We start from the raw sequence: 26387 nt of genomic DNA, 5'->3' as shown, positions 1-26387 counted from the left end.
CTCAATTTAGGAAGTTCGATCTCTTCCAGCATGTTATGTACGTCTTTCAGAGGCACGAGTGTCGTGGGCGTATAGGGTGGTGTAAAAGGTTGTGAGCGTATCGTTTATTGACTGTAGTGTGTTGCCCCATTGCCTTCCCTAAGCCTGGTCATCGGGTGTTCTCGCCCGCACATGTCATCCTCCTTGTGTATCTTGGTGGTGTGGGTTGCATGGTCTAACTTAGAAAGTCACCCCCACACCAGCTGGAAATCTGTTCTAACCTCTGTTTCGCCTCCCCCTGTCTTGGTTCCCAGAGTAGTAGTCTCCAATCCTTTTATCCGCCACCTCCCCCCCCACTCCTCCAGTTCTCCTTTCAGCTTTTTTCTGAGACCTCCTGCACTGGCTATGGTTTCTCCCCTTACCCCCACCTTCAGGGCCTCCCAAACTGTACTCCAGTGTTCCTCACTGCCACGATTGATCGTAATATATTGCACCTCTAAATTCCCATCAGTAAGTGCCTCCGCTGGCATTCCTCATAACGGAATGGGAGGTATTGGGCCCATCATTGTCCAGCGCATAAGTAGGGGTGAGTGGTCGGAGACTGATCTGCCCATATATTGTATCGATTCCACCTGTGCCATGTGCATCTTATCAATTAGGATACAGTCTATCCGTGTGTAGAGGCCATGTAGTGTGAGTACGCTCTATCTATGGGGTGGTATTCCCTCCTGGCATCTACCAGGTCCAATTGGTCCAGCATGGTATTTAATGCCATCACGGTCGTTTCAGCCCAGTTCTGTGGGGGGGGGGGTTTCGGGGGATCAGATATGTCCAAGTCCAGGTCCCTTACACAATTCAAGTCTCCACCCCAGATGTATAGTCCCTCACGGTGTGTAGTCAATTTAGTTTGTAGTTTACTAAGATACTATATAGTTATTTTTGATTCGCCATTGTCCTTTAAGTTGTCCATTTGATTTTTTTATGGCGGATTCTGTTCTGTTTTGGCCTGAAGCCAGATTGTCGCAGACCAAGGAGATTGTTAGATTCAAGGTAAGACTGTATCTGGACGTAGGCTGCCCTAGCTAGTATCTTGAGGAAGGGGACCGTGGTTATGGGTCTGTAATTAGTTGCTATGTTAGGATCTAAGTTATTTTTTTATTTTTTTATTGTTTTAATGAGCGGGTGGACCCAGGCGTCTTAAGTTGGAGGGGACAGAGCACGAGTCGAAAGTCATTTGAGTGTGGTGATGAAGGGCGCTAGTTCTCTGGTAGTGTCTTTAATAATCAGTGCAGGGCATGGCTCACCCTGACATCTTGTAGGTTTTAGGGAAGATATTATTTGTTACTACCTTGATGGAGACTGGTGAATTTGAAACAGTTGCACAGTTTGGATGGAGTTGTATGAAATATTGGTACAGGCAATTCCTTGCCTAGATTGAGTTTTTATTCTCGATTTTCTAGTGCAGTTTGAATATTAGTACACCACGTCTTGTCCTTGGTGCATGTTTATTTTTATTCTTAAGATAATGAAGAGTTCTCTAGTGTTAGGGTTTGCTTTGATCCTGTCGTTGAATGTATCTCATTCTTGTATTTTTTGCATATTGGGGACAGTTTTTCCTTGTTCTCATCCATCGGGTTAGTCTTCCAACGGGTGTCTGCGCTTCTTTTCTCATTGCGTAAGGCTTTGAGATTTCAGGTAAACCAGGAATTGACTTGTGATTGGTGTTTCTCTTTATGCATTTTTAATGGTACTATTTGTTCGATGGCTGATAGTTTTGTTGTAGAGTTAACACGTGCTGTAGGGTCTGAACTGGAGAGTGTAAGCTTAGTAATGGGTTGGAGTAGTGGCAATAAGCTATCCACCGTTACAATACGCTTATTTCTGGTCAGGGTAGGTGTGGGCGTATATGGTTCAACGTGGCTTGGGATTTGGCTGGTGGGGTGAATGAGATTACGTGATGGTTAGTCCAGGCACATAGTTCATTACCAATAATTTTAGTATCGCAGTTAGCAAGCCAAACAAGTGTCCTTCCTTTGTGGTGTGTAGGGAGGTTGTTCCGATGTGTGAAAAGTTCTGTGATGGTATTAGCCAAAGTTAAGGCATTGATGTCGTTGAGGCCTAGGTTGAAGTCTCCTAATAAGATTTGTGAATTAGGTTTTGTGTTGGCGGAGAGTAAGGATATGTTTTCTTCCTCAAAGGACGAGATAGGTCCAGTGGGCAGATATGAGGGGTAGGGTTATGGTACGTGAAGGTGAGAGTAGCAGGTTGACTGTGAGGAGTTCTCCAGAGGGGAAGGATAGTTGTGGGCGTGCTCAGAGTCCCTGATTAGTTGTGGCAATGAAAGCAACGCCTCTACCTCTGGAAGTTTCTCTATCTAATCGTATTATGGTGTAGTTGTCGGGTGATGCTAGTGACAAGGTAGGGCCTGACGAAGCACGCAGCCAGGTTTTGGGTAACAGCAAGGAAATCTCATTGGTTAGCGAGAATCTGGTCAGCAATGTCGAATGTGTGGGCGGTAATTGACCTAGCATTGACAAGAGCCCCTCTGATGACAGGTTTGCTGTTGTCGGCGGTGGGTCGATAGTATTATTGAGGTTGTTGGATCTGATTTTGATGTTGGAATTTACTTGGGTTCTCTTTTTTGGTACAGGAGAATGGAAGGCAGTGTTGGGTCTTGAGCAGAGCCTAAGGTTTCTAAGGATAGTGGGGCATGGTTGGTTTGGTGTGGGTCCAGTAGCATAACGTTGAATCCATTGCGAGAGAGGGGCAGGGCGAGTGGGCAATAGTAATAACTATTTGAGGATTCTGTATATGATTGGTGGTGTCTGGGTGGCTATGTGGCAGGAAAGTCGTTGGTTTAATAGACTCTGCCCGAGTTAGTACTGTGCTCATAGTAAGCGTGATCCTGTACTTATGATTGAGCGACATCCTGAAAAAGGTTGTTGTGTTATAAGACCGAGTTCGCTAAGATTGTAGGCGTTAGTACAATTATAGCTAAAGTAAGTATGGTAGTCTGGTGGTCAGTCGTGCATGACTAACATGAGCACAAACTGCTTGCCTATGTTCTCTAAAGGCTGGTTGCCATTATCCGTAGAGCAGGAGGAAATCGGCACAGAGCATCTTATCAAATTTGTTTATGGGCAGGTTAACGCTCACCGCGTGCGGCATACTGAGGATCAATAGTAATACAGGGTGAAGGCAGTACAGGGGTAACGGTTGATATACACATGCCAAAGGAAAGCCTCACCATGCGGTTTGTTGTGGTGCAAGTACGGGAGGAGCGGATCGCGCTCTGCCGGCGTTCAGGGTAGATAAAGGTGAGAGGTGCTTCAGAGGTAGGCACCAAGGTAGATTACTGGCTGTGCAGTTGCAGTGTCTTATCGCATTCAAACGCTCTGCACTGAGTGCATGAGCAGGTATGGAGGCTACCAGCGGGGGTAAGCATGTGGTAGGTCGGCAACTGTCTGGTTGTAGGGTAAGGTGTGAAGTAGTGTACTAACGTGAAAGACTCGCCACTCGCTCGACTCGGTCAGGCTCAGTCCAGCATCTTAGTGTGGGCTGGCTTCGCCTGCTGGCGTGCCCCGATTGGACTGTAGGAGTAGTGGGGTAGCCAATGGGCTAGCAGGAGGCCAAGCAAGACCCATAAGTCTAGGACAAATTGGTGGCGGCCATCTTAAGCTTGTTTAACCCTCATGGTTAAACTTGGGCAACAGAACGAATGAATCTGATAAGGCTCCGAAGCAGATATTAAGTGATCAAAGTGAATGCTGAGTAAAATACAATCGGAGCTGCAACTCCATGAGAGATTGCTGCTGGCATCAGGTAGTGGCAGCAGGTATGAAGATGAAAGCCCACAGGCTTACCTCAGGTCGGTCCCGACTCGGACCAGATGTGGATGGGGCACTGCTTCTCTGCAGCGCCGGATGGGCGAGCTCCTGCTCTGGCAGTCGATGAAATTTAGAAGCGCTCAGTCAGGTACCTTAGTGTGTGCCTTGGGTGTGCCATTGGTATTCACATTAGTATTGACAGTATTTATACTGGCATCAAGGCTAATTTGTGTTAGGAATTTAGAACCTACACAACCTAATGGGTAGATTAAAATAGGCTACAATTTCATTAATAGCTTCATTTTCATCTATTGCGCTCAGTGCTCGGCGTTTGGTAAAATAAGTAGTATGTTTTTTTAGATTTACTCGCTACCTCTGGTTTAGTTATTTTAGGTACACATGTTCTGCAGTAACTGCGATCTATCGGTAACCTGCGTGGATCTAAAAGTGTTAGCGGACACATTTAGTCCATCTCAAATCGCTTGGTTATTCACCTCCACCAGAATTTACTTGCACCACTGTTTTGTAGGTGCTACTAGTGTGCAATAGTTGTCCGTTCTTATTGTCTGTGGGAGGATACAAATGTAATTCTTAGCGATCTGTTATGCTATTCAGGTATCGCATTAACTGCAGACCTACCGCATTGAATCTTTGTCTTTTTTAAGTCTTGGTAGGTATAAACAGGTAGTAGAGCTGGGATAGTAAGATATGGAGCTATTCATAGGCACAGGATCAATTCGCCTCAGTTTGCTTCAGCACAGATGAAATATTATGTATCACCGCTAATAGGCCGCCAACTAGGTGCTGCTCGATTTAAGGTAAAAGCAGGGTCTCTTGCTCACGGCAAACCACACTCCATGATGCACTCGCTTGATGCGCACCCGCCTTATAAATGCCGGGTCGCGGTGGGGAGGCGTGGGGGCTTATTGTGGCTTGTCGCACAGAGATCAAATAGAATAACTTCTCGTTAGAGGCTCTATGTGGATTTAAAGGTAGTAAAAGTAGTCATACAGCTGACCATAAGCATACCGCTCAAATCAGTAATGTCCAATAGTACTGGTCCGGTAATCTGTAGACGGCAGGATATCCATGGAGAATATTGAAGACGGTGAGGCAGCGAACAGTACACAATGATGCACTCGGGGCATTTTCTCAGCAGACCATTAACCTCAGCATGGTGGTACCAGCCCCTGCTCGGAATAATGGTAGGTTGTCTCCTGGCTGTGCCAAACGACTGAAAATGAGGCTGCAGCTAAATTTCTCAGCCTCTTGGAATCAGGAGACTGGCTCCCAAGCAGCTCTAGTCAGCATACCACAGCACCTTCACCAGGACCTTTTGTGTTGGAATGCGGAGACCAACCTGTTGGCCGTTCAGCCTTCCCCTTCCAGAAACTACCATTACTACAGACTCGTCCCTTGAGGGATGGCGCTACAAATGACAACCGTTGTCCATGGAGTCTGGTCATGGCAGGAACAACTAGAACACGTCAACCGGCTCGATGACTACCATCTGGCTTGCACTCAGAGCATTCCTCCCCATAGTCCGCTAATCTGTTTGCATTCAAACAGGCAGCTTCACTTGCATGTATTACATCAACAGGCAGGGGGGTACCAGGTCCCCGCCGCTCTGCTGGCTGTTCATCGACACATGGGACTGGGCTTTCTCGAACATTTACTTGGCAGTCGACCTACCGGGGGAATCCAACTTGGAGGTGGACAGACTCAGCAGGCTGGTGGTCGACAACAAGTGGCATTTGAATGAGGAGGTCCTGAGGGGGATCTTCGATCCGTGGGGCTGCCCTCGGGTAGACCTATTTGCCACCACGAGCAACAGCGGATGCCGCACGTTTGCTTCCTGGATGGGACGAGGCATTGGTTCTCTGGGGATGCATTACAGATCACGTGGAACGACATGAATACATACGCACAGGACAACCTTGCTATCATCCAGGGGGCAAGAAGCGATTCCACCAGGAATCGGTACAAGAGCAAGTGGACAAGGTTCTGTCATTTGCTAAGACAAACAAGATGGAACCGCTGACATGTTCATTGGACAATGTGTTATCTTTCTCTGTGCCTATGGCTCACTCTGGTGTGCAGGTAGACACGTACATATCTAGCAGCCATATGGGTCTACAAGAACTCTGGAGACAACTTCTCCTTCAATCGGGTCATTGAGAGGAACTTGGCGGGCCTGACCAGATTGTATCTGCCGGTCAAGCATCCTCATCCGGTCTGGGACCTGAACGTGGTGCTGGGCGCCCTGGCACACAACCTTCAAACCCATGGTGTCAGACATCAGGCTGGTAACTATAAAGACTGCCCTACTGGATGGCCTTACCTCAGCACGCCGAATCATTTATAATTCAGGCGTTGGTGGATTCAGAGCCCTAGAACACATTTCACTGGGACAAGGTGGTGCTTAGGAGGCACCCTGCATTTCTCCCTATGGTTGTCACCATTCTTTCACCTTAACGAGGAGATGGTACTTCTAACATTCTTTGCGGAGCCAAAGGATGAGGCTCGAAGTATTTCACTGTCTGGGTGTCGGGTGTGCCCTAAGATTTTACCTGGACAACACGAAGAGCTTCTGTACATCAGATGCCTTGTTCATCACTTTTGGCGGGTCAAAGCCGGGCTATCAGGCCTCCAGGGCTTCAATAGCAAGGTGGATGGTGATGGTCATCAAGAAGGCGTATGAAGGGCAGGGCAGGTCTTTGCCGGCAAACATGCATGCCCAGGCCATCAGAGCCAAGGCCATGGATTTCCAGAGACTGTTCCATTGCAGACGATCAACAAAGAGGCTACTTGGGCTTCCCCATCGGCCTTTTGCAAACACTACTGCTTGGATGCCAGTGCAACATCAGACGCAGCATTTGGCTAGGCAGTTTTGAAGAACTTGTTTTCTTGGAGGGGAAACTCTCCTTCCCAGGGCTGTTTTTGGTTGGAATTGTCCATACAGTATGGAGGAAAGGGGACGGGACATGGGAGTAATTATAAATTACTCACCGTAGTGACAAACATATTCCTAGTCTATAGTCCCCCTCTCCTCCATATGTTCCACCATCCTCCCCTTAACAACTGTCATTAGGCAATTGTAATATTGTCGACGCGTAAAAGGGGACAGAGGAATGATGCTGGGGCGGAGTCAGGGGGGCACATGCTCCCAGGGCCACGCATCTGAATTTAAAGGGAAGACTATTTTTTTCTGGTGAAGTTTCCGGTTCCCGTCCCTAGCGAGGGACGCCCATACAGCATGGAGGAAAGGGGACCTTGGAATAGGAGTATGTTAGTCACTACGGTGATTTATAATTTACTCATATCCCCACTAAGGCTTTATGATCCATGCGTACAGCCAATTTCCCTCCCCAAAGAAATGCCTTCAACTGTTTGACAACCCATGTCCACTGTGCACTTCCTTCGGTTTCTGCACCTCTTTGAACCCTGGATGTGATGGTGACCACTCTCTCCACACCACCCTGCTGCTCATTGAGCACAGCATCTAGGCCCTTCTTGCTGGCATCAGTCATAACATAGGTCTTGCAATCGTTTTCAAAGCTCGCCAAGGCTGGCTCACTGGCAATTGCCCTCTCTATAGCCTGAAGTTCTTTTGACATTCCTCACACCAGATAAAGAGGGCACCTTTCTTGTCTGCAAAAGTATCACAAATCTTTCCATATTAAAGATCCAGAAACGACATGAACGGCTGTCGGTCATTTAGAGCCTTCACCAACTCGCCTCTTATTTCGAGTCCTTTCTCACTGAGTTTGTGTCCCAAATATTCATTTGTACTCACCCTGTTATGCATACACAATGCTAACCTGTGGGATGTTTTCATAAACAAATAACAATTGTACTACATTGCTATATAACACTGGACAGACTTGCAGACTTGCTCCAATAACCCCAGAGCGGGTCGGACATCTTAGTCTCAGTTCTGCACATGCCGTCATACAATTTCACCTTCAGCCAACCAGGAAAAGGGGAAACCTCAGTCTGCCAAAATGAGAAACTAAGGGCATGAGGGGCACAATATCATAGGGCTGGGCATAGCTATTGTGGGGCAGGTCAAGAGGAGGACATGGACTCTGACCTTCCATTTTAAGATGTTTCTTCATTCAAAAGTGATTAAAACTCTGAACTTTCCCTAAACTATGGGTTTTGCCTACCTAAACATAAACTAAGTAGGGTGCTTGCCGAATATTAAGTCCAAAAGGAAGATCTGTTCACTGTCCAAACTAATCTATGCTGACCCTACCACTACACAATCCTAAGGCACGGGAATGACTCCCTTCTCCTGTGGGCTGCTTTGTCAGTCACTTTAATACAGTATTTGTAGGTAGTTCTTAGTGGCGACTTTGATCAAGTAATACAGTTGAGGTCTTCCGCTCTTCCAGTCGGTCTTTCTCCTTTTTATTTTCCTTGCAGCAATTCGCATTTTTCACCAAACTTGAGAATTACTCCGTATCCAATCATTCTCTGGACCTGAGACTAATAAGATGGTTCTAATTGGAACTCAACACTTCTGATGTATTTCCACCACTTGGTCCTTACTGGGACTATTAAAAAGGTTCCCATAATGATTCTCTGTCTTGTTATACACTTCCAACGCTTGGGCTTTACTGGGACGAGTATTCATATTTCAGTAAGGACCCTCACTTTTCTTATACACTTCAAAATACTTGTTCTTTACTGAGACGAGTATGAACGCTACCATTGTTATTTTCGGTCTACCACTTTCCCCATTACCTTGATATTTCGGGGATAACTCCACCAGGACTTTGGTCAGAACAGGACCTGCTTCATTACTTGTCAGGTTGGCTTCCTGACTGTCGCTTCCTCGGTTGGCACACTATGCAGTGCCTTCAGGTAAGTGGTCTTGATGTCCCGGGACACAATCCACCAGGTTTCGGTCATGCTACCACTTCTTACTCAGTAACTCTTTAGACAGTTAGTTTCTCTTGCGGCCTTTTCTTGCGCGTGCCAAACATCAAGACTAGCACTCCAGCTTTCTCCCTGCTTTTGCCACTGTGCGGCCCTGCTTCCCTCCCACAGCTGATTAAAAACACCTGGGCTTATCTTCCTTTCAAGTTTCCTCACCTTTATGACTCTACTGTGGGACTACCCCAGCGTAGCGTTAGCCTTTCTGCTTTGTTCTACTGGCACTCTGTAATGTTCCAGTGGTTTTCTTTGTTTCAGTACCACATAGGTATCAGTTTTCAGATGTACTCAAAGTTTCAGTGTGAAAGGAACAAATGTTTGTTCATGTTTTCTTCCAGCCGGTGTTATTGGCGATGGGCTACAGGTAGGTGTTTAGGGAGTTCCTTGTTGAAACAGGAGTCCTTGTCCCTGGGCGGGAGGGGGGGAGCACGGGTGAGGGTAGTCCCTCCCAGTTACAATCCCCTTGCCTATACCCCTAGGGAAGGTATTGCATAGCAGGCTCTCCTCCCTAGCCTCACAAGGAAACTCTCCTCCAACCCCCCATGATTTCGTCACAACTGCTGAAGCTCATATGGGACCGTCCCAATCCTTCCTGCAGCAAAAACCCTAATTTCCCTCACTGTATATATTAGTATTTTCATTTATTTTCAAAAGATCGTATCCTCCAAAACATTCTTGGTGAGAGCAGTAGCACTTTATATTTTTTTTTATTTTTTTGTGCATTTGTAAGGCACAAAAAGTAAATTGTGTTTCAAAGCACCCACAGGCCAACAGGGAGGGTACATTGGAATGAAAAGTAAATGTAACAATGAAAGATGGAGACAGACCACTAGGCCTTGTGAGCATTCAGAACCTGCTTGTGCAGAGAGTCGAGGGATGAGGGAGTGCGGGTGGGGGGGGGGGGGGTGTTTGATATGATGTGGCATTTATAACGCGCATATACACAAGTGTTTCAAGGCACGACGAAGCAAGGGAGGGGGAACAGAGCGAAGACAGACAGCGATCCTACTAGGCCAGGTGTCATTCAGATAGCGCAAGTGCAGGGCAAGGGGTAATGTGTGAGGGTGGGGTGCAGTACATGGGATAAGAATAATAACAGTAAGTAAAGTACGGCCACCTGGTGGCAAATGCGAGGGTAAGTGTAGACCTCGGGTGTCAAGTGCGGGTAGTGCTAATCTAATATACTGCAACAGCCTGCAATGTAATTCTGCATATTTTTTTATTTATTTTTTATTAGCACTTTGTTTTCACAAAAATAAAATAACCTTTGGCTCTTCAGTTAAAACTTTATAACAATGTACTGAAATACACAAGATAACCAATTTAAGCACCAAGGGAATGTCTCTTCAAAAGTTCTTCTCTAACCAAATGTCAGCATATCTCCACAGAGCAAACCTAATTGTCATTTGATTTCTATACACGTAGATTTTTCCCTCTCTTGAATGTTAGACTTCTACAGATCCTGTGGTCTTAGAAGTTTCCATCATTATCTTCTAAATTTTCCCAAAGATGATCAGAACACATTTTGTAACTGCTAGGTTAATTGACATCTTTCCCCTTCCAGCACAATTCTCCACCACAGATTGATCTCTCTAGACGATGGTCTTTCCAGATAGGTCCTAGGTAAGTCTGTCTTTCCTGTCTAAGAATCGGGAATTGACGTGTTGGATGTTTCAAGCTTTCTACCACCTTTGTCTTGACATAATCTACAGTACTTCAATTCTTCCTTACTACTTTTCCTGTAGTTGTCTCTACAAGGCCAAAGGTTGAGGCGGAATCTTAGGTAGGCAGATCTCAGAAACCAATTTGGGTTATCGACAGATACTTTGGCAAGCTATTCAACTTGCGTGAGTTGGACCAGAAGTCTTCGTATCTGTGATATTTATGCAAGTTTTCATTTGTTTCAATCCAGTCAAGTGCAAAATGATTTTTCTTGACATGATCTGGATTTTTTGATTCTTCGTATTCATTCAGATTTCATAGAATTGCCTGCCATGTTTTGACCCATTGCAATAGTATCAGCTCAGTGTGGTTGTCTACAGCTTTTTTCAAGACTTTAAATCCACCCGTAGAAACTTCTTGCAAACATTTCCGTAAAAAGGAAATTCTTTGCCACTCTGATATGGTCTTCAGTGATGTCAGCGCTAATTATCTTCGGACTATTTGGATCGGATAGTATTTAGGCAATTGAAGAGTCGTCCTCCAGAATATGCCTTCTAGTATTGGCCATATTTTGGCAGATAACAAAAGAGAAGTTTCTGCTCGGTACGTTGGAATTGCCACAACTTTAGCTCTGTAGGAGGCCACCAATGGTTTTAGCGAGAAACTACAGAATCAGTCAACAAGATCTTCGCTTGGCCTTCCAGATTCTTTCCTTCATTCTTCAGGTCCGTGATTCTAGGTAGCTCATTACTATCGTTAGCAGAGACCCCTAAGTAGGTGAAAGCGGAAACTTCCAAGATTTTTTTGTTAATGTCCGTTCTACTTTCTTTTCTTGTCCCGCTTAGGTTTACCAAATCTTAGAATTCTAGATTTTCTGGGTTAATGGTCATGTTATTGATGTCCACATAATTCTGCAGGGCGGTCAGTTGGTGGTGTAGGCCTATCAGCATCTGATCGATCAAGACTATCATCTGCGTAGATTAGTTTGCCGACTGGCGAGCTTGCTATTTTTGGTGGGAAAATTCTTGAGCTAAGAAAAGCATCCTTGATATCTGATGTGAAGAGGTTGTATAATTCGGACACGAACGGGCAACCTTGTTAACCCTATATTCGTAGGGATAGTCTCAGACAATAGGCCTGCTTTGTTTAACCTCACTCTGATTGGGCTATCTGCATTTAGATCTTTGATGTTCTCAAGAATGACTTCCGGACAGTTCCACTTTTAGTTTTTCCCATAGGTATGATCTTTTCACTATATCAAAGGCCTTCGATAGATCATTGAAGGCCACGTAGAATTTCACCTCCTTATTTCCAAGTGTTCTTGCTTTAAGTAAATTTAGAATGAATGTTCAAGGGAGTTCCTCTCCCCTTTACAAACCCCGACTGGCATTGGTCTCTATGACCTGATTACACCTATTTAGTCAGGGCTCTTAGAAGGATGGTAGCAAATATTTTTCCTGCCACGTTTAATAAGGCGATTGGCCTATAATTTTCCGGGTTGGTTCTTAGTCCTTTTTTTTAAATATTGGGACCACTACACTCGTCTTGATTTTGTGACTCTTCCGAATACTAGGATGTATTTGTATAATAGATGTAAAACTTTGGCCCATTCCGCTGGATCACTTTTAAGCCCCTCCTTAGTGAGCCCATCCGGGCCCGGAGCTCTCTATTTCTTTCCATTTTCTGATATTTTACACAGCAATTATGTCAATGTCTAGTAGACCTTGATCTGCTCTTATCGGGCTAGATCTAAAAGGTGACTCCACTGGGTCTTGCATTTGGCTTTCCGGAATTGTATTTGCTGTTATGGCGTCTTCGTCTTGCAGTGTTTCCCTTTCGTTTATCAAGGCCCAAGAGTCGGACGTATTTCTTTTGCAGATGATAGATAACATTTTTTGAGAGTCTTGGTTTAACATTGTTTTCTTGTGCATAATTATCCAGTCATGGTATTTCTGTTTAATTTTACGAATCGCCACTGCTTTGGAGCTCACGTTGGTTTCCTCCTAATTCTTTTAGTTTTTCCTTAGTTCTATTTTTTTTTTTTTTTTTTAAGACCACTGCCCTGTCATATATATGACGGTTTGTCATTGTTGTTTTTGTACAACCCTGCTTAACAGTAGTATGGAACATTTTGAATAATGACACCTAGTCAATTGTCTGGAGGGGAATTTGCGATTGAAGAGGAGTTATTATAGTCGTTAGGTTACTATTCAAAGTTGTCAGTTTTGCAGGTTGCATTTTTAACCTATTTCTGCCAGGATTGATTCTCAGATCGTTTGGATAAAATTGTTTCGTTTTTGCAGACAGATTACAGCATGTTAGCTTGACCGGGTTGTGATGACTTGATTGCGTAATTCTTCAAATTTTTGTATGAAACTTGACATATTACATGACACTAACATAGTCGAGTATTGACTCTGATTTTAGTCCCTGCCATGTCGGCTTTCCTGGAATATCGCCGTTTGTTATCCCATTTAGAATTATGCAGTCTTGAGATTTTATCGCGAGCCTCCAAGTTATTCCACTTTTTTTTTTTTGTTTCGAGGTTGCTGTTACTGGTTTATCTGATTGCATTATTGCTTTTATCGAAGCATGTACAGTTGAGGTCCCCAACCATTATTAACGGATCAGGCCATTTTTCTCTTTGCTCATCAATTAGAGAGAATATCTTTTGGAAGGGTATTATTTGTATTGGTCCTTGGGGTCCAATATATATTTATAAGAATTGGGAACTGAACTTGTGTTTAAGCAGCCGCTTTTGGTGCTTTCTCCACCATCTGAATATAATGTAACGCTCACCTGAATCCCTCGGAGGCGCGGGTCTGGTCTGGGCGTTCTCCGAACCTTCCAAAGTCACTCGCAGGTCTTTGGCACCACCCTGGAAGGGCCCCCTCCTTACTGTGATCTTAATCTGGAGAGTGAGATGTCTGCGGGCATAGAAGAAACCGGGGTTAACGTCTGCCTGACGGGGTTTCGGCCCTTTCCCCTTCCTGACACTCCTACAACTCTCCTAGGCCGCACGTGCTCACCTTAGGTAGGTAAAAGCGGCGCTCTCCATCCTGCGTCTGTGCAGGGGCGCTGTAGCCAGTTACTTCACTGGACGATAGTTCAGCCTTTTATTGCGGAGGTAGAGTCCAGAAGGCAAGACCGTCGTTAGCTGCACGAACGGTGAGTGCCTTATATGAGTCTTTTTATTGTCCTTTCAGAATCTTGCCTCTTTGCAGGTCCGGTATGCTGATCCGGTAAGTGGAGAAGTCCGGAGTTTTTTGCAGGCAAGCAAAAAGTTCATCTGAAGTTAAATGAACTTTTAAAAGTCTTTTTCCCCTTTCTTTCAGGTCGCGGTGCAATCGGCGACGAAGACTGATGCCGAAGGATAGTGCCGGAGGATGGACAGGTATCACCACTTAAGGCACGTGAGTAGAAATGGAGTCCTGAGCTCTAATAATGTCCTTCTTGTGTTTTACAGGTGCGGACAAATGGCGCTGAACGGAGCTCGCGGAGACCGTGGCACAGGTAAGCAGATATCACAGAGTAATCGCTAACCGGTATTCTTTGTAGTTGCAGATGGCTGGAGAACGAAGAATCGCGGCACGAGGCCTTGGAAGGCGCCGGAAGGTGGTAAGAGCAGCTCTGGTACTTTCTCGTGCTACTCTAATGTTCTCGTTTTCCTTTTCAGATGTCGCGGAAGGCTGGAGCTGGATTCAGGAAGGTAAGTTGAAGTTTTTCCTGTTTTCAGGTGCAGAAGAAGATGATCAGCTGGAGCCGACACGGTGAGCGTCCTGCTGCTATTGCAGAATAACGCGAAGCACGTGAAACCAATCGGGTGTGGTTTAAATAGCCTTCAGTAGGGCTTAGGAGTCTTCTTCCACAGCTTTCAGAGATAAGAAAAGAGTTCCAGTATGTAATTCTTGGGAGTGGTGCTGGCCCCACCCAGCAGTTAAAGTAGTCCCAGCAGGATTGGATGAAGAGTTCATCCTGCAGGTAGGAAAGCAGCATGGTCTGCAGGAGGTAAGTCCACCCAAGCACCAATCCTTTTTATGAGCCCGGCGCTTCCAGTGCCGGGACTGGGTCCCTTTATGAGCATGAGCCTGGCGCCGCTGGCGCCAGGACAAGGTCCAAAAGGCCCCTACGGGGGCCGGCTTGTGCCTGGAATAAGGGTCATGACCCTGCTTCCAAGGATGTTGGGCTAGGTCTGACACCTTGGAGGCAGTGGTCATGACATATATGGAGACTGGCTCAGAGTACAGCACAATCCAGTTTAATTTGTCTTTTATAACTATAATCAAGCCAGCAATCAGTCTTCCTTTTAGACCTTTCACGGCTGGGTTTACAAATATACAATATCCTTCCATCAACTGGGTATCTCTTAGCCACGTTTCTTGCGGACATAATACTTGTGGTTCTTTTTACAAGTTCTTTTTTGCTAATGGGTCACTAAATCCCCTAGTATTCCATGTTATGAGGGACCAATCTTGTGTTTGCAGTTCCTTTAAGCATTAGTGGTTTTTCATTTTTTCTGCTGCTAGATTGGCCACCCATTCCCATCTGGCATGATATCCATCCAGCAGCTGGGTCGAGTGGGCCTGATGGATAGCTTTTTTGTGTATGTCGTAAGCCTCTTGAAATTGAGCTTTCTTTATTAGATTTCCCTGTTCTTTTTCAGAAACAACCAGCGGTTCTTTGATTTTTATTTTTTCAATTAGCTTGAAGCCCATTGACCACTAAGTCTGCGCTTTTGTCAACAATAGTTGATAGACTAATTGTGAGCCAATACAAACCCGGACTCTATCCATATGTTGTCAGGAAATTCAATTAGTGCTATATCGTTGGCGCCTATTAGGCTCTGTGCTGGCACGTGATGTAAAAGTCTCGGCACATTGGACCGATTTAGAATCAGACCGTCATTTAAATGCAATATTCTTTCCAGCAATAGCACTTTACCTTTCTCTTCAGTGCTCTGCGTTGGATTAAGTAACCTTAAAGGGCTTGCAGATGCATTTTTGGTTCCAGTGTTTGGATCATTTCCCTTTTTGTTGATCTCTTGATGGTTGAACGTGTGTGGGGTTTTATTCTGATTAGAACCCCCTAAATTCAACACTGGTATGAGCAGCGGGATACCCGGTGCTCATACCAGTGTTGAAGTTAGGGGATGTTGAAGTTGGGGATACCCGGTGCTCTGGCCAAAATAGTTTGTTTTTTAGAGCCGGTATTGTGGTTTTTGTTTGGCTCTCCTTGTTGGGTTATCGCTATTTTTCTTTTACCCAGTGGTTCTGCAGTATCATTCACCATTCTGTTGACTGTTGGTTTGTGGTTCGAATTTTCGTGTGTATTTGTTGGTTGATCAAATTGAGCTATCTCTTCTGCCTTCGAATGCTCGTCCTCTTCCTGTTCACTTTCATTTTCTGACGATTCATCACAAGGTCTGGCCTCCTGAGATCTAGATCGCTCCTCTTTCGATATTGAATATGTTGTCATATTCATAAGGTCTGTGTCAGAATTATCCTTTGGATTTACGTCGTCAACGTCGCAATTTGTTTAATCCAGGTTAACGACTTTGTTCAATCGCTTGGATAATTGGATGGTCTTTGCGCTAGTGATTTCTTTTGGCATTGTCAAGCTTTTAATGGACGTTCTACTTTTGTTTGATTTGCTTGGCCTCTGTGTTGCTTGGTTCTTTTTTTTTTTTTTTTTTTACCGTCTGTAGTACACGGTTTTCTCCTTTGCCAATATAGCTGGTAGTTTTGGAGCCTTCTTGGCTTTCTTCATGAAAATGTCACATTTTTGGTTCTGTGATCCCTTGTCGGTAAATCTGCTTCTATAACGGCTTGTTTCTATACATTGGGCCTCTGCTTTGGACTTTTTCTTTTCCTAGATACATTTGGCTTTTATCTGAGGCACGTTAGGGTCCTGATTTCTTGATTGAATCTTCTGGATTTCATTTGTTGGGCACAGCTTGGGCTCTACCGGCGATGATTCCTCCGTTCATATTTCCATCTGTTTGACTTCCTTCCTCAGGCTTCTCCCTCTCTGGATGGGCTGGCGTGGAGGTATTGTGCCTGGGGTCATCAATAAAGGGGAGTGCATCTTCAATAATAATGTCGCCCAGACCATCTATTATCTTTCTTTGCGTAAGTTTCAGTAGAGTCCCTTCTGTTGATGTTTGCATTGTTGGAAGCTTGGGGTTGCCGACTCCACCTACCAACTCTCTTTGCATACTCTTCCATCGATCTTTCTTTCATGATTGGTTCCAGGATGGTATGCAGTAGTTGGGAGATTCTGTTTTGAACATTGTCCATGTTTTGTAGTGCCGTAATAAAGCCTTCAATGAAGATTCTTTGAATGTACCATTGCAAGAAGCGTGGTGTGATCTTTTAGAGTATCAGTTGCTGCTTCATGCAATTTCATGAAGGGTGCCAAGATTGCGGCCATTGTTACCATTAAGAAATTATTTTTCCGATCTTGCTTGGGTTCTCCCATCGTTGTATTAGCTTTCCATGATCTTTTGCGGGATCTTTCTGGTAGTCGCCGCTTTTGTTGGCAAATCTGTAGTCTGTAGACCCTGCGGTTGCTTTGTTTTCATAATTTTTTTTTTGTTCCCCTCAAGGTCGTTACCGTGGCTATGTCAGTAGTCAGTCTCTAGCCAATTTATCACAGTGCACTTCTCTTATTCCTTAAAATTTGATAAAGTATAAATTTAGTAGTGGGGTTCCGGGGAGAAAACCAACCCTGACACTAGGTTGTATAAACTATACTATAGACAACAGATAACCACACACTTGTGGATTTCTCCCGTCCCCTGCACACCCAAAAATATTGTGAACACAACCAATTAGTGAATGATGCCTATATGTTCAATTCTGTAATTCAAAATGAACACTTTGCTAATAACTCGACCTGCATGGATGATATCATCACATGCCGCTGTTCTTAGTTGTGGCTTTGTCCTTTAAGGATGGTTTTAAAAAAAAAAGGCCCTTGTGGTGTCATTAGGCAAATTACTATATGATGGTTAATCCCATATTTTTTCACCAGGGGTGTCTCAAGTTAATTCTGAGATCATAAACGTGCTCACAATTTGTTTTACCATTTCTTGGCAATGAAGATGAAAGTATATCCAACCATTAGAAGGGGAGCATCAAACCCCGAAACGCGTAGGGACACAAGTTAACGGATTGTTATTCTAGAAAATATTGCCCAGATGGGTTATTATTGAATAATCAAACGTCATACTGTATATTGTCTATTTTGAATTGTGAAATGATCAACACTGTAAAATTTGAAATTCAACAGTTTGGTATTATGTATGGTCTAACATAAATGAATAAGTGTGTGTGTATATATACATTTCTTTGAGTAAAGAATTTTTATAAGAAAAGAGTTATTAGCAAAGTGTTATTTTTGAATTACAGAATTGAACATATAGGAATCATTCACTAATTGGTTGTGTTCACAATATTTTTGGGTGTGCAGGGGACAGGAGAAATCCACAAGTGTGTGGTTATCTGTTGTCTATAGTATGTTAGTACTCGGTATATTTTTTTCCATCAATAATTTCTCTAACCTTATTTCATCCGGAATTTCATTCGTCTATGATATTTTTTGTCGTTCTCTGTTATGTTGATGGGCTCTACCACCCTTAGCAAGATTTGATAGTGGTTTTTGGCCAAAGAAAAAGTTAGCAGTGGCTGGGCCATCTACTAGTGATGGCAATTGAGGCTTACCGATATTTCTTTTTTTCCCGACCAATGTATCTTATAAATTGCATTTTTTTCGGTTTCAAACCCATTCGCCTTCCGTTGGTAGGTTGTTTCCATAAGGATAGTTTGTTGGGGATTGTAGGTTGGTCGTTTGTTTGCGGGCGGGTTCAACATCTCTCTCTCCGTGGATCTGCTTGCCCTTTCTGCCATTTTTTTTTTGGCATGATTGTCATCTCGTCCGGTGAGTATCCACCGCACTGCTAAGGCATTCATTGGGACTCTCCCTCGAGGTAACAGTCCAAGGGCTGTTTGTTAATGTGAACTTCCTCCCGCCCATAGAATACGTCTTTTAGACTTTTTTTTTTTTTGCTCCATTTGATTCAGTTTTAAATTGTTGTGATGAGCCAACTCAATGGTGGGAGTTTCATTTGTCGTCTCCTGTTTGTCACTCTCATTTTGACTTTCAGGTGATTTCACCGACTGGGTATCGCTGCTTGGCAGCTTAGTCTGGTTATCTGTCACAAGTGTATTCAACCTATTTTCCTCTTCCCTGCACTTCACAGTAAGTAAGTCCATATATTGTGCTGTGGAGTTTTCAATATTCACGTCAAGCGTGAACAGACGCATTATTTCACTATGGTTGAATTGCTCACCCTGAGCAGGTGAGTGCATTGTAGGACCACGCTCTAACAGGGGTAAGACTTCCTCTAGCGTATTGCCCTCTGTGCCCTTGTTTCCGAATGAGTCAGTTAAAGTTGTTAGTTTCAGGATCCCTTCATCCACACGGGTCCCAATGTTACACTCGTTTCCCCCATAATTGTAAGTCTTTTGACTTACCGCTGTTGGGGACCAAATCCCACGGCTTCCTCCTTCTCCTTTGACGCCCGACACCGGACACTCTACTCTACTCGGCTTCGCTAGGGAGCCAGGTTATGACTACTGGCGAGCAGTAGCAGGAGGAGCGTTCCGGCACAGGTGGCAGGCAACGAAGAAAGACTTCAGTCCTTTCTTTCTTCGTTTTTTTTTTCTCTGTTTTAGCAGCAGTATTTCCCTTGTTTAAACTCTGCAGTAGCTCTCCAAGCTCAATCCGCAGTGGCAATCAGGCTTCCTCGGCACACCGGCCACACTACTACATTCCCAAGTAGAGGCTAGGGTCATCCTACAGCTGAAACCCAAAATCTCATCTCCTGGGACCTGAAAATCCTGAAAGGGTTACACATCAAAAAGAGGGCAAAATTCAAAAGCTTATTTATATTTTTGTCACGGGTCCCAAATGCCTTAATCTGTAAATAAAGCTAGTGTGTAATAATGCATACTGTCCAAGAAACTACGGATCAAGGCCGCGCCTGCTGTCACTAATATTTGGAAAGCTATTCTCGAATTCCCAATGATAACTATTCAAGCTTTGAACAGCCAGGCTAGGCAGCTAAACATGTTTCTGGGACTCTAGCATCTATTTGGATCACAGGTCTGGCTCTGCCCATCTGAGTACCACTCCCACACTTCATACATCATTCTCTTTATTCATGTTCCAAGACCCATTTGCTGCTGTACCATTGTTTTATCAAGGTAAATTACAGTGTGCTAAGATTGCTTTGTGGGGATGAAATTGTATGTGTATTAAGGGAGGGTGGGTGATTGGAGGCAATACGGTGGGTATGAAGGCCCCCCATTTAAAAAGAAAATGTTGTCAAAGAATGACCAGTTATTTACTTCTCTGAAATGTGGAACGAGTTTACCTATCCCGTAATAAGGGTTGCGTTATTAAGTGTGGTCTCCGCTATGCTGTCTACACTGTAACACAGCCGTGCAGCTTATTAAACATACACTGCTCTGTATAACTGAATTGGACTTGCTATGCTTAGAACTGAAAATGTAGTATACGTTGGGACACAAATAGTTCTTTGATGAAACATGACTAGCAATACGGCGTAGTGTATAATCAAAATTTAAAAATCAAATATGAGTTTGAGGGTGAAGAGGAATAATACTCTTTACAGCTTCCTTCCTGGTGTATATTGTAAAGCTCTACATAGCCCCCCGGCCCCCACCAACTAATTCGCAATGCCAGATTTGAATGACTTTCTTCTGATTCTGCTGCCTTTCTCTAGAACTCCTTAATTGGCAGTTGTATTTTGTTATATGCCTGTGTTAAATAATGGGAATGTGTAATTCTCATGTACATGGCAGAGCCTCCTCTTGGTTGCAGGATTAACTATAACATTTATCCTAAAGGTGGAATCCTGGGTCCCACGAAAATTGCAAATGGTAAATTTGATTGGTAGCACGTGTTCTCCATACATGTTGCATAGCTGTATTTTATACATACGCTGGCCATAACCTTTTCAAGTTTATGCAAATCCACACAAGATTCTATTGCGTATAACCAGTGTTTACCATTTATGGTGGAGATGTGACTAAAAATATGACCTGGGCTGTATGCTTATAACAAAACAAAGGTCAGCACGTGGCAAATCGGTGCATCTTTAACTGCATAGGTTTTAGTATCAAATGATTTTAGTGCAAGGTTTTCAACTGAAATTCTAATATTTGAGCAGCTCCCCAACTGGAATTCATGCCTGCAACTTTGGAAAAAAGCACTTTGCTACTTGTTTCGACATTTGGTGGTAAGACAGATTTCTTGTTGTGAAGTGACAGTTTAGTTGTGATCCAAAACCAGCCCATAAAAAAAATAAACTGCTTGGTGGTACTAGCCTTTAAATTAAATCGGTTCATAGCCTGTTCCGTCTAGGGCAGGAGATTGCACTGAATGAAGATCCCATTTGAATTCTTTACTTTAGATCCTGACACGCTGTAATGCTGTCTTTTAGAGCCTTTGCTTGTAAACCGCAAATTCATGGAGTGCATATAGTGTTCATGAATCGGTAGGCCGGGACTATGTGCTCCAGAGTAACAATGAAATAAAACCACAAATGTAGCTCACGAATATTTAAATAAAAGCAGCATTCCCAAAGAATATTTTTGTGTAACATTCTCCAGCGGAAATTAACTCTTCAAAATCCTGCTTTTTAGAGAACTTCAGAAAATCCCATTAATTTGCAAGTGTGGAATGTCCAATTTACCGTCCGTGTATAGTCTTTTTTCTGGTTTTATTTTCAGCTTTCCTTGGATTGTTTAGTAGTGATTTCACCCTTGCCTCAGGCTTCGTGATGCATGTCCTGTGTTGGCGTTAATGGCTTGGTAACCATGCTCACTGCTTTTGTTTTAGACTTTGGAACAAGTACCAGCACTGGTGGCCTCTTTGGAACCACAAGCACGGCAACAAATCCTTTTGGGGGTACTGCTGGCTCGCTTTTCGGACCAACTACTTTTACAGCAGTTCCAACTGGAACCACCATTAAGTTTAATGTGAGTTTGGAACCCCTACTTGTACACTTTATTTCGTTTAAAAATGCTTTACTTGATATTAGGGTAGAACTGCGGGTTGTGTGGTCATGCTGGTTGTGATTATACCGCCCACGATTAGTGGTAAATTTAATTGCAGACAAAATACCGAAAAACTATTTATTTGGGCCCTCGTTTAATCCTCCTGTTTTTTACCCTTCTAATGTCACCCCATCCCGGACCTTTTTAATGCCTTTACCCCACTACCCTTTTTAGGTTTGCTGTGTTTTTCTGCATTATCCAATCATTATTTAATGTTTTAGATAGATTGACGGGATACCTCAATGCCTAGTCATTTATATATGTAGACATCACTCATCGGCAGGGGCCAGCATTATTGTAAAAATGTTCTCTAACTATATCGGAACTTCTGAGAGTAAATATTCCAGTAAGGCTTTTGTTGATCTAGCATCCACTATGCGTTTGCGCTAGACACGTTGCTATGCTCCATTCTTTTGATGTACACTAAATGCACTGTCGCTTTATATGCATTGATGATTTATACATATATTTTTGAGGCTTATGAAGCTTCTTAGATTTACATGCTTTGCAAAAGCCGCCATCTAGTGGTCGGCTCCGACTATTATTTTGAAGTATAGACTGCAGCATTCCGATAACACAATGCCTAGCCTATGTGTACAGGGACCCACGATCCTTCACGCGTCAGCGTCCAGATTGTTTTCCAACTGGAATAAAACATTGGCGTAGTTCAACCGCTGATGGATCTTTTGAGGCACCTTAGAACCAATTCACACCGACAAGAAGCAGAGAATCGAAGTCTACTGACTTAAGTCCACTGCAGAGATGCACAGTACTGTGGACGGCAGGGTTTTCTTTCCTTTTGTTAGGCCCCTAATTAATCCCTCCACCTAATTTCCTTCAAGGTGCTGCTTGATTCCTGATGCCCCAATTCAGAACATCCAGTTTAAATTTTGTCTTGAGAGAACCTCTAAATTCACTTGGAAGGACACAATATATAACTGCCTTCCAAGAGATCACTCTGAAGAGCAGCGCTGCTGTGCCAAGGTTCAGCCCCAAAACCATTTAGGGCCGCCGTCCATACTGGACACATCTGTCATGCAGTTGGAATCGATCCAGTGTAAACCACTGATTCGGCAGATGCTCTTGCCTTCAGAATTTTGCACACAGGGGTCGGCAGACCCCCAAAAAGTCACAAGCCTAGGTGCCAGCAGGTAGTCTTGCATCTGTCCCCCAGCTTCTTAGGATCAGCGTTACCTTGTGCAATGGAGAAGTCATCTGCTGACCAAGAGGCTGGGAGCCCTCAATTGCAAACATTGCCATTCACACAATGGCAACTCCTACAAGAAGTGTGCAGAGCAATCTGGGTCGACGCCTAGGCCCATGGAGTCACTGGTGACCGTTACTGATCAGCACATTTGTTTCCCATCAAACCGAAAAAAGGGGCCAGTAAAGGGGGGGGGTCCCAAAGATGTACTGAGGGAGGGTCTATAAGGCCTTCTAGAGTACTCTAAATCTGATGAGGATTGGGGGATGAGTTGTGATCGAGGTTGAACTTCCCAGGATGATGGCCCTTATTTCGGTTCCGAGCCAGGTTGCACGGTATCCCCTATTGTGGGTCTCGAGGCATAAATTAGTTTTAAAAAATTGATTAGCAGAGTTTGCTAATTAATTTTTTCTTGATTAGCAAACCACTCCATTTGATTAGCAATTTTGTTCTAATGTTTTTAATGCCACCAGAAGATACTTGTACCCAATATATAAAATGAGCCACAATATGTGTTCATGCTGAAGTAAGACAGTGAGAAGTCAGGCCTTGCAAATTCCCTAAAATTCCACTAGACCTGCAGGTTGACTAACTTAGTACCTTAGTTTACCCACTTGACTGAAGAGACATGCACTAGAGACATGGCAATGGATGACAACCAAACTAAATTCACTTTGTGTAAAATGGTGCATGTCACCACAAACCCACTTTAGTTTGCCACACTGATGCCACCTAGAGGCCAGCCATACACAGTAAAACATTTTTTTTTTTTTTTACATTTACTGCAAACAAAGTAAAGTTTATTTAAATGTTTCCAACATCCTCTTCGAATGGAACTGGACCTTCTTAAAATCTACTCAACTATGCAAGTGGGCAAAAATACTTGGCGAGCCCTGGATGAGTGTCTGTAAAAAGGTTAGCTGCATGAACGGACACAAATAAATAGATATGATAAAAGGCTCTGAAAAAAGTTTGGCCAGCTCTCTACTGCAGGTGCAAATATATAATGCAATCATAATCATAAAGCAAACTGAGCTCTGGAGCCCAACTACGGTGTACAGATTTGCAATGGGCCTGTAGATGTACAGACAAACTATTGATCGCTACTTTAAGTAAATATCAAGTTGGCTATGTAAAAGACTAAGCAGTGTGGATGGCGCAGCAGGTAGAGAACTTGGCAAACTAGGCAGAATATTATATTTTGCTGCCATCTCACTTTCAGGCTAGCAGGTATAAAGCAATATGGTAAGATAGAATGTTAAGGAGTATGGGATCAGCTCATGGGTTGAGCACCAGTTGCAAGTGGAATGTAACCAGCAGGCCACAGAACGGTTTATGGTATTTTCATTGCATTGAATGCCATTGCATCTAATGCCATTCCATCGAAATTTTTCCATCTAAAACATTCCATCAAATGCATGCTTTTTTTGGTGGGGGAAGAGGGCCCCCCCCCCCTCCAACCCACGTTTTTACCCTTTAAAATGCACCTCAACAAAAATGAACCCTTTACCCCCCCAAAATATGCATTCGATGGATATTTTTTAGATGGAAAAATTCCGATGGAATGGCATCAGATGCAATGGCATTCGATGCAAAGACCAGATACCCACAGAACTAGGTTTGCCCTAAAAGCATTTGGCTGCGTGGTCATGTACATTTTCAAGAGTCCACTCATATGATGCATCTTTGCCACCAAAATGAAATCTAGTGAATACTGATATTTAGATGCACTTAACTGTAAAGCATGGAGACAATGCAGTGTTTGACAGTAGCAATGCCGTAATTATGCATTATGTAACCAATTACATCTTTAGGAAAGGAATTGAAAGCCTTTAAAAAAAAAAACACATACTGGTCTTTGGCAGACAGATACAGTTAGCTTAACAGTATTACCCCGATTATTTCTGATTTGCAATTATTTGAAAAAGAAAATGTGCATAGCACTCCCACACAGGCCTTTTGACACATGACTGAAGAGGATGATTACTGCTGTGCTCTCTCTCTCCGTTAGCCCCTTTGAACTTGCAGTCAGAGAATCGAGGGTGGAGAGATCTCTGAAGGAAAGATAGGAATGCTGGGTGAGCTGTGCTTTCATTGAACAGGGTAATTTAAATGGCTAGCTTTGCTACACAAGTGCCAATTTAATTAGCAAACCTACAGAATTGCATGGTAAATTGCTCCGCGACACTGCTTATTTTATGCCTTGGGTCTGCAAAGAGAATGTGATGCAAGTGTAACCCTTTTGGCAACCCTGGCTGGAGATGACGGTCAGATTCTTTCCTCATGGACTCGGGAGCCCACATGAACAACCTTGCGATTAGCAGGCTTTGGTCCCCATCAGAATCCAGACTACACATAAACCTTTTGGAGCTGAGGGCAATCAAACTGGCGCTAATGGCCTTTTTGCCGTCCATACAGGAAGACCGTCCTGATAATGACTGACCACACAGTCACCATGCATTACCTCAACAAGAGGTGTTGCTGGGTCACGACCACTGTGCAGGGTGGCAATGCAACTCTGATTTTTTGCACTGCAAAAAGGAAGACGGTGTGGTGGCGGATGCTCTAAGCAGGCAGGGCAGAGTCTCCCACAAGTGGGAGTTAGATCAGGAAGTAATTCTAGAGATCCTCACCCTTTGGGGGAACCCCTCAGGTGGCTCTGTTCTTGTACAGTATCAACAGGAAAAGCAACGTGTTCTGCTCCAGGGAATTTCCTCAGAGGAGCTCTGTGTGATGAATTTGTAGTGGACTGGGATTTTCCACTCGTTTATGCGTTCCCTCCAGTCATTCATCAGGAGGTTGGGGAAGTCCATGATCCTGATTGTTTCGTGATTGGTCCAGGAGGACGTGTTACCCAGAACTTCTGGACATGTCCATCTGCCCTCCATTTAATCTTCCCCACAGAGCAGACCTGCCCTCACAAGAGGGAGGTAGTCGTCTTCACCCAGAAATCCGAATTCTGAACCTTCATGCCTGGTTTGAGAGTTTAAGATGAAAGATTAGGACTTCCTGGGTGACGTGATGTGGTGTGGCTGTCGGCCAGAAGACCAGAAGCAAAATCACTGTACTGCTACCTTTGGAATACTTTTTGTAGCTGCTGTAGAGCTAAAGCTATTGATCCTTTCACTTTTGATAGACCAGCCGTGCTTTTTTTGCTAGACCTGGTGCACCAGATGACTACAGCCAAAGGCTACTTGGCGATGTTATCCATCTTCCAACACACACCAGAGCAAGGCTCTTACTTTAAAATACCCATTGTCCTACAGTCCTCTAGGAACTGCTCAATGTTTTCCCACCGGGCACTCTTATAGTCCCGGCTTGGGATCTGAACTTGATACTGACAATTTTCGTGGGATCTCCATTAGAATTTGTCCATTCCAGTCACCTCAGATTGATATTAAAGTACATTTTCCTCTTGACAATCACTTCGGCTTGCAGAATGAGCCACAGGCTCTTTCATGTAAACCTCTTTTCAATACATTTTCTATGTTTCACAGACTTGACCCAAAAAGGGCTCCATTTTTATTGTGCCAGATTGCCAAATGTCAGGCAAGACGATCAACTCTTTGTTGGTTACACTGGATACAGACTGGGTCAGGCTGTGACTAAACAGACATAACAATGGATCAT

At 43.9% G+C, this 26387-nt stretch overlaps 1 protein-coding gene across 2 annotated transcripts in view; it reads left to right on the top strand.

The window, feature by feature from the left end:
• NUP98 (nucleoporin 98 and 96 precursor) overlaps positions 1 to 26387 on the top strand; it is a 2071147-nt gene that overhangs the window by 232488 nt on the left and 1812272 nt on the right. For both annotated transcript variants that reach the window (XM_069640340.1, XM_069640339.1), the window contains exon 5: positions 21336 to 21475. In XM_069640340.1, coding sequence (XP_069496441.1) covers positions 21336 to 21475 — 140 coding nt within the window. The remainder of the gene's footprint in view (positions 1 to 21335; positions 21476 to 26387) is intronic.

This window comes from Ambystoma mexicanum, chromosome 7q, assembly GCF_040938575.1.
Source record: "Ambystoma mexicanum isolate Mex_15411 chromosome 7q, UKY_AmexF1_1, whole genome shotgun sequence".
NCBI classification, from domain to species: domain Eukaryota; kingdom Metazoa; phylum Chordata; class Amphibia; order Caudata; family Ambystomatidae; genus Ambystoma; species Ambystoma mexicanum.
Note: the sequence above shows the minus strand (reverse complement) of the source record. Positions and strands in the feature narration are given on the sequence as shown.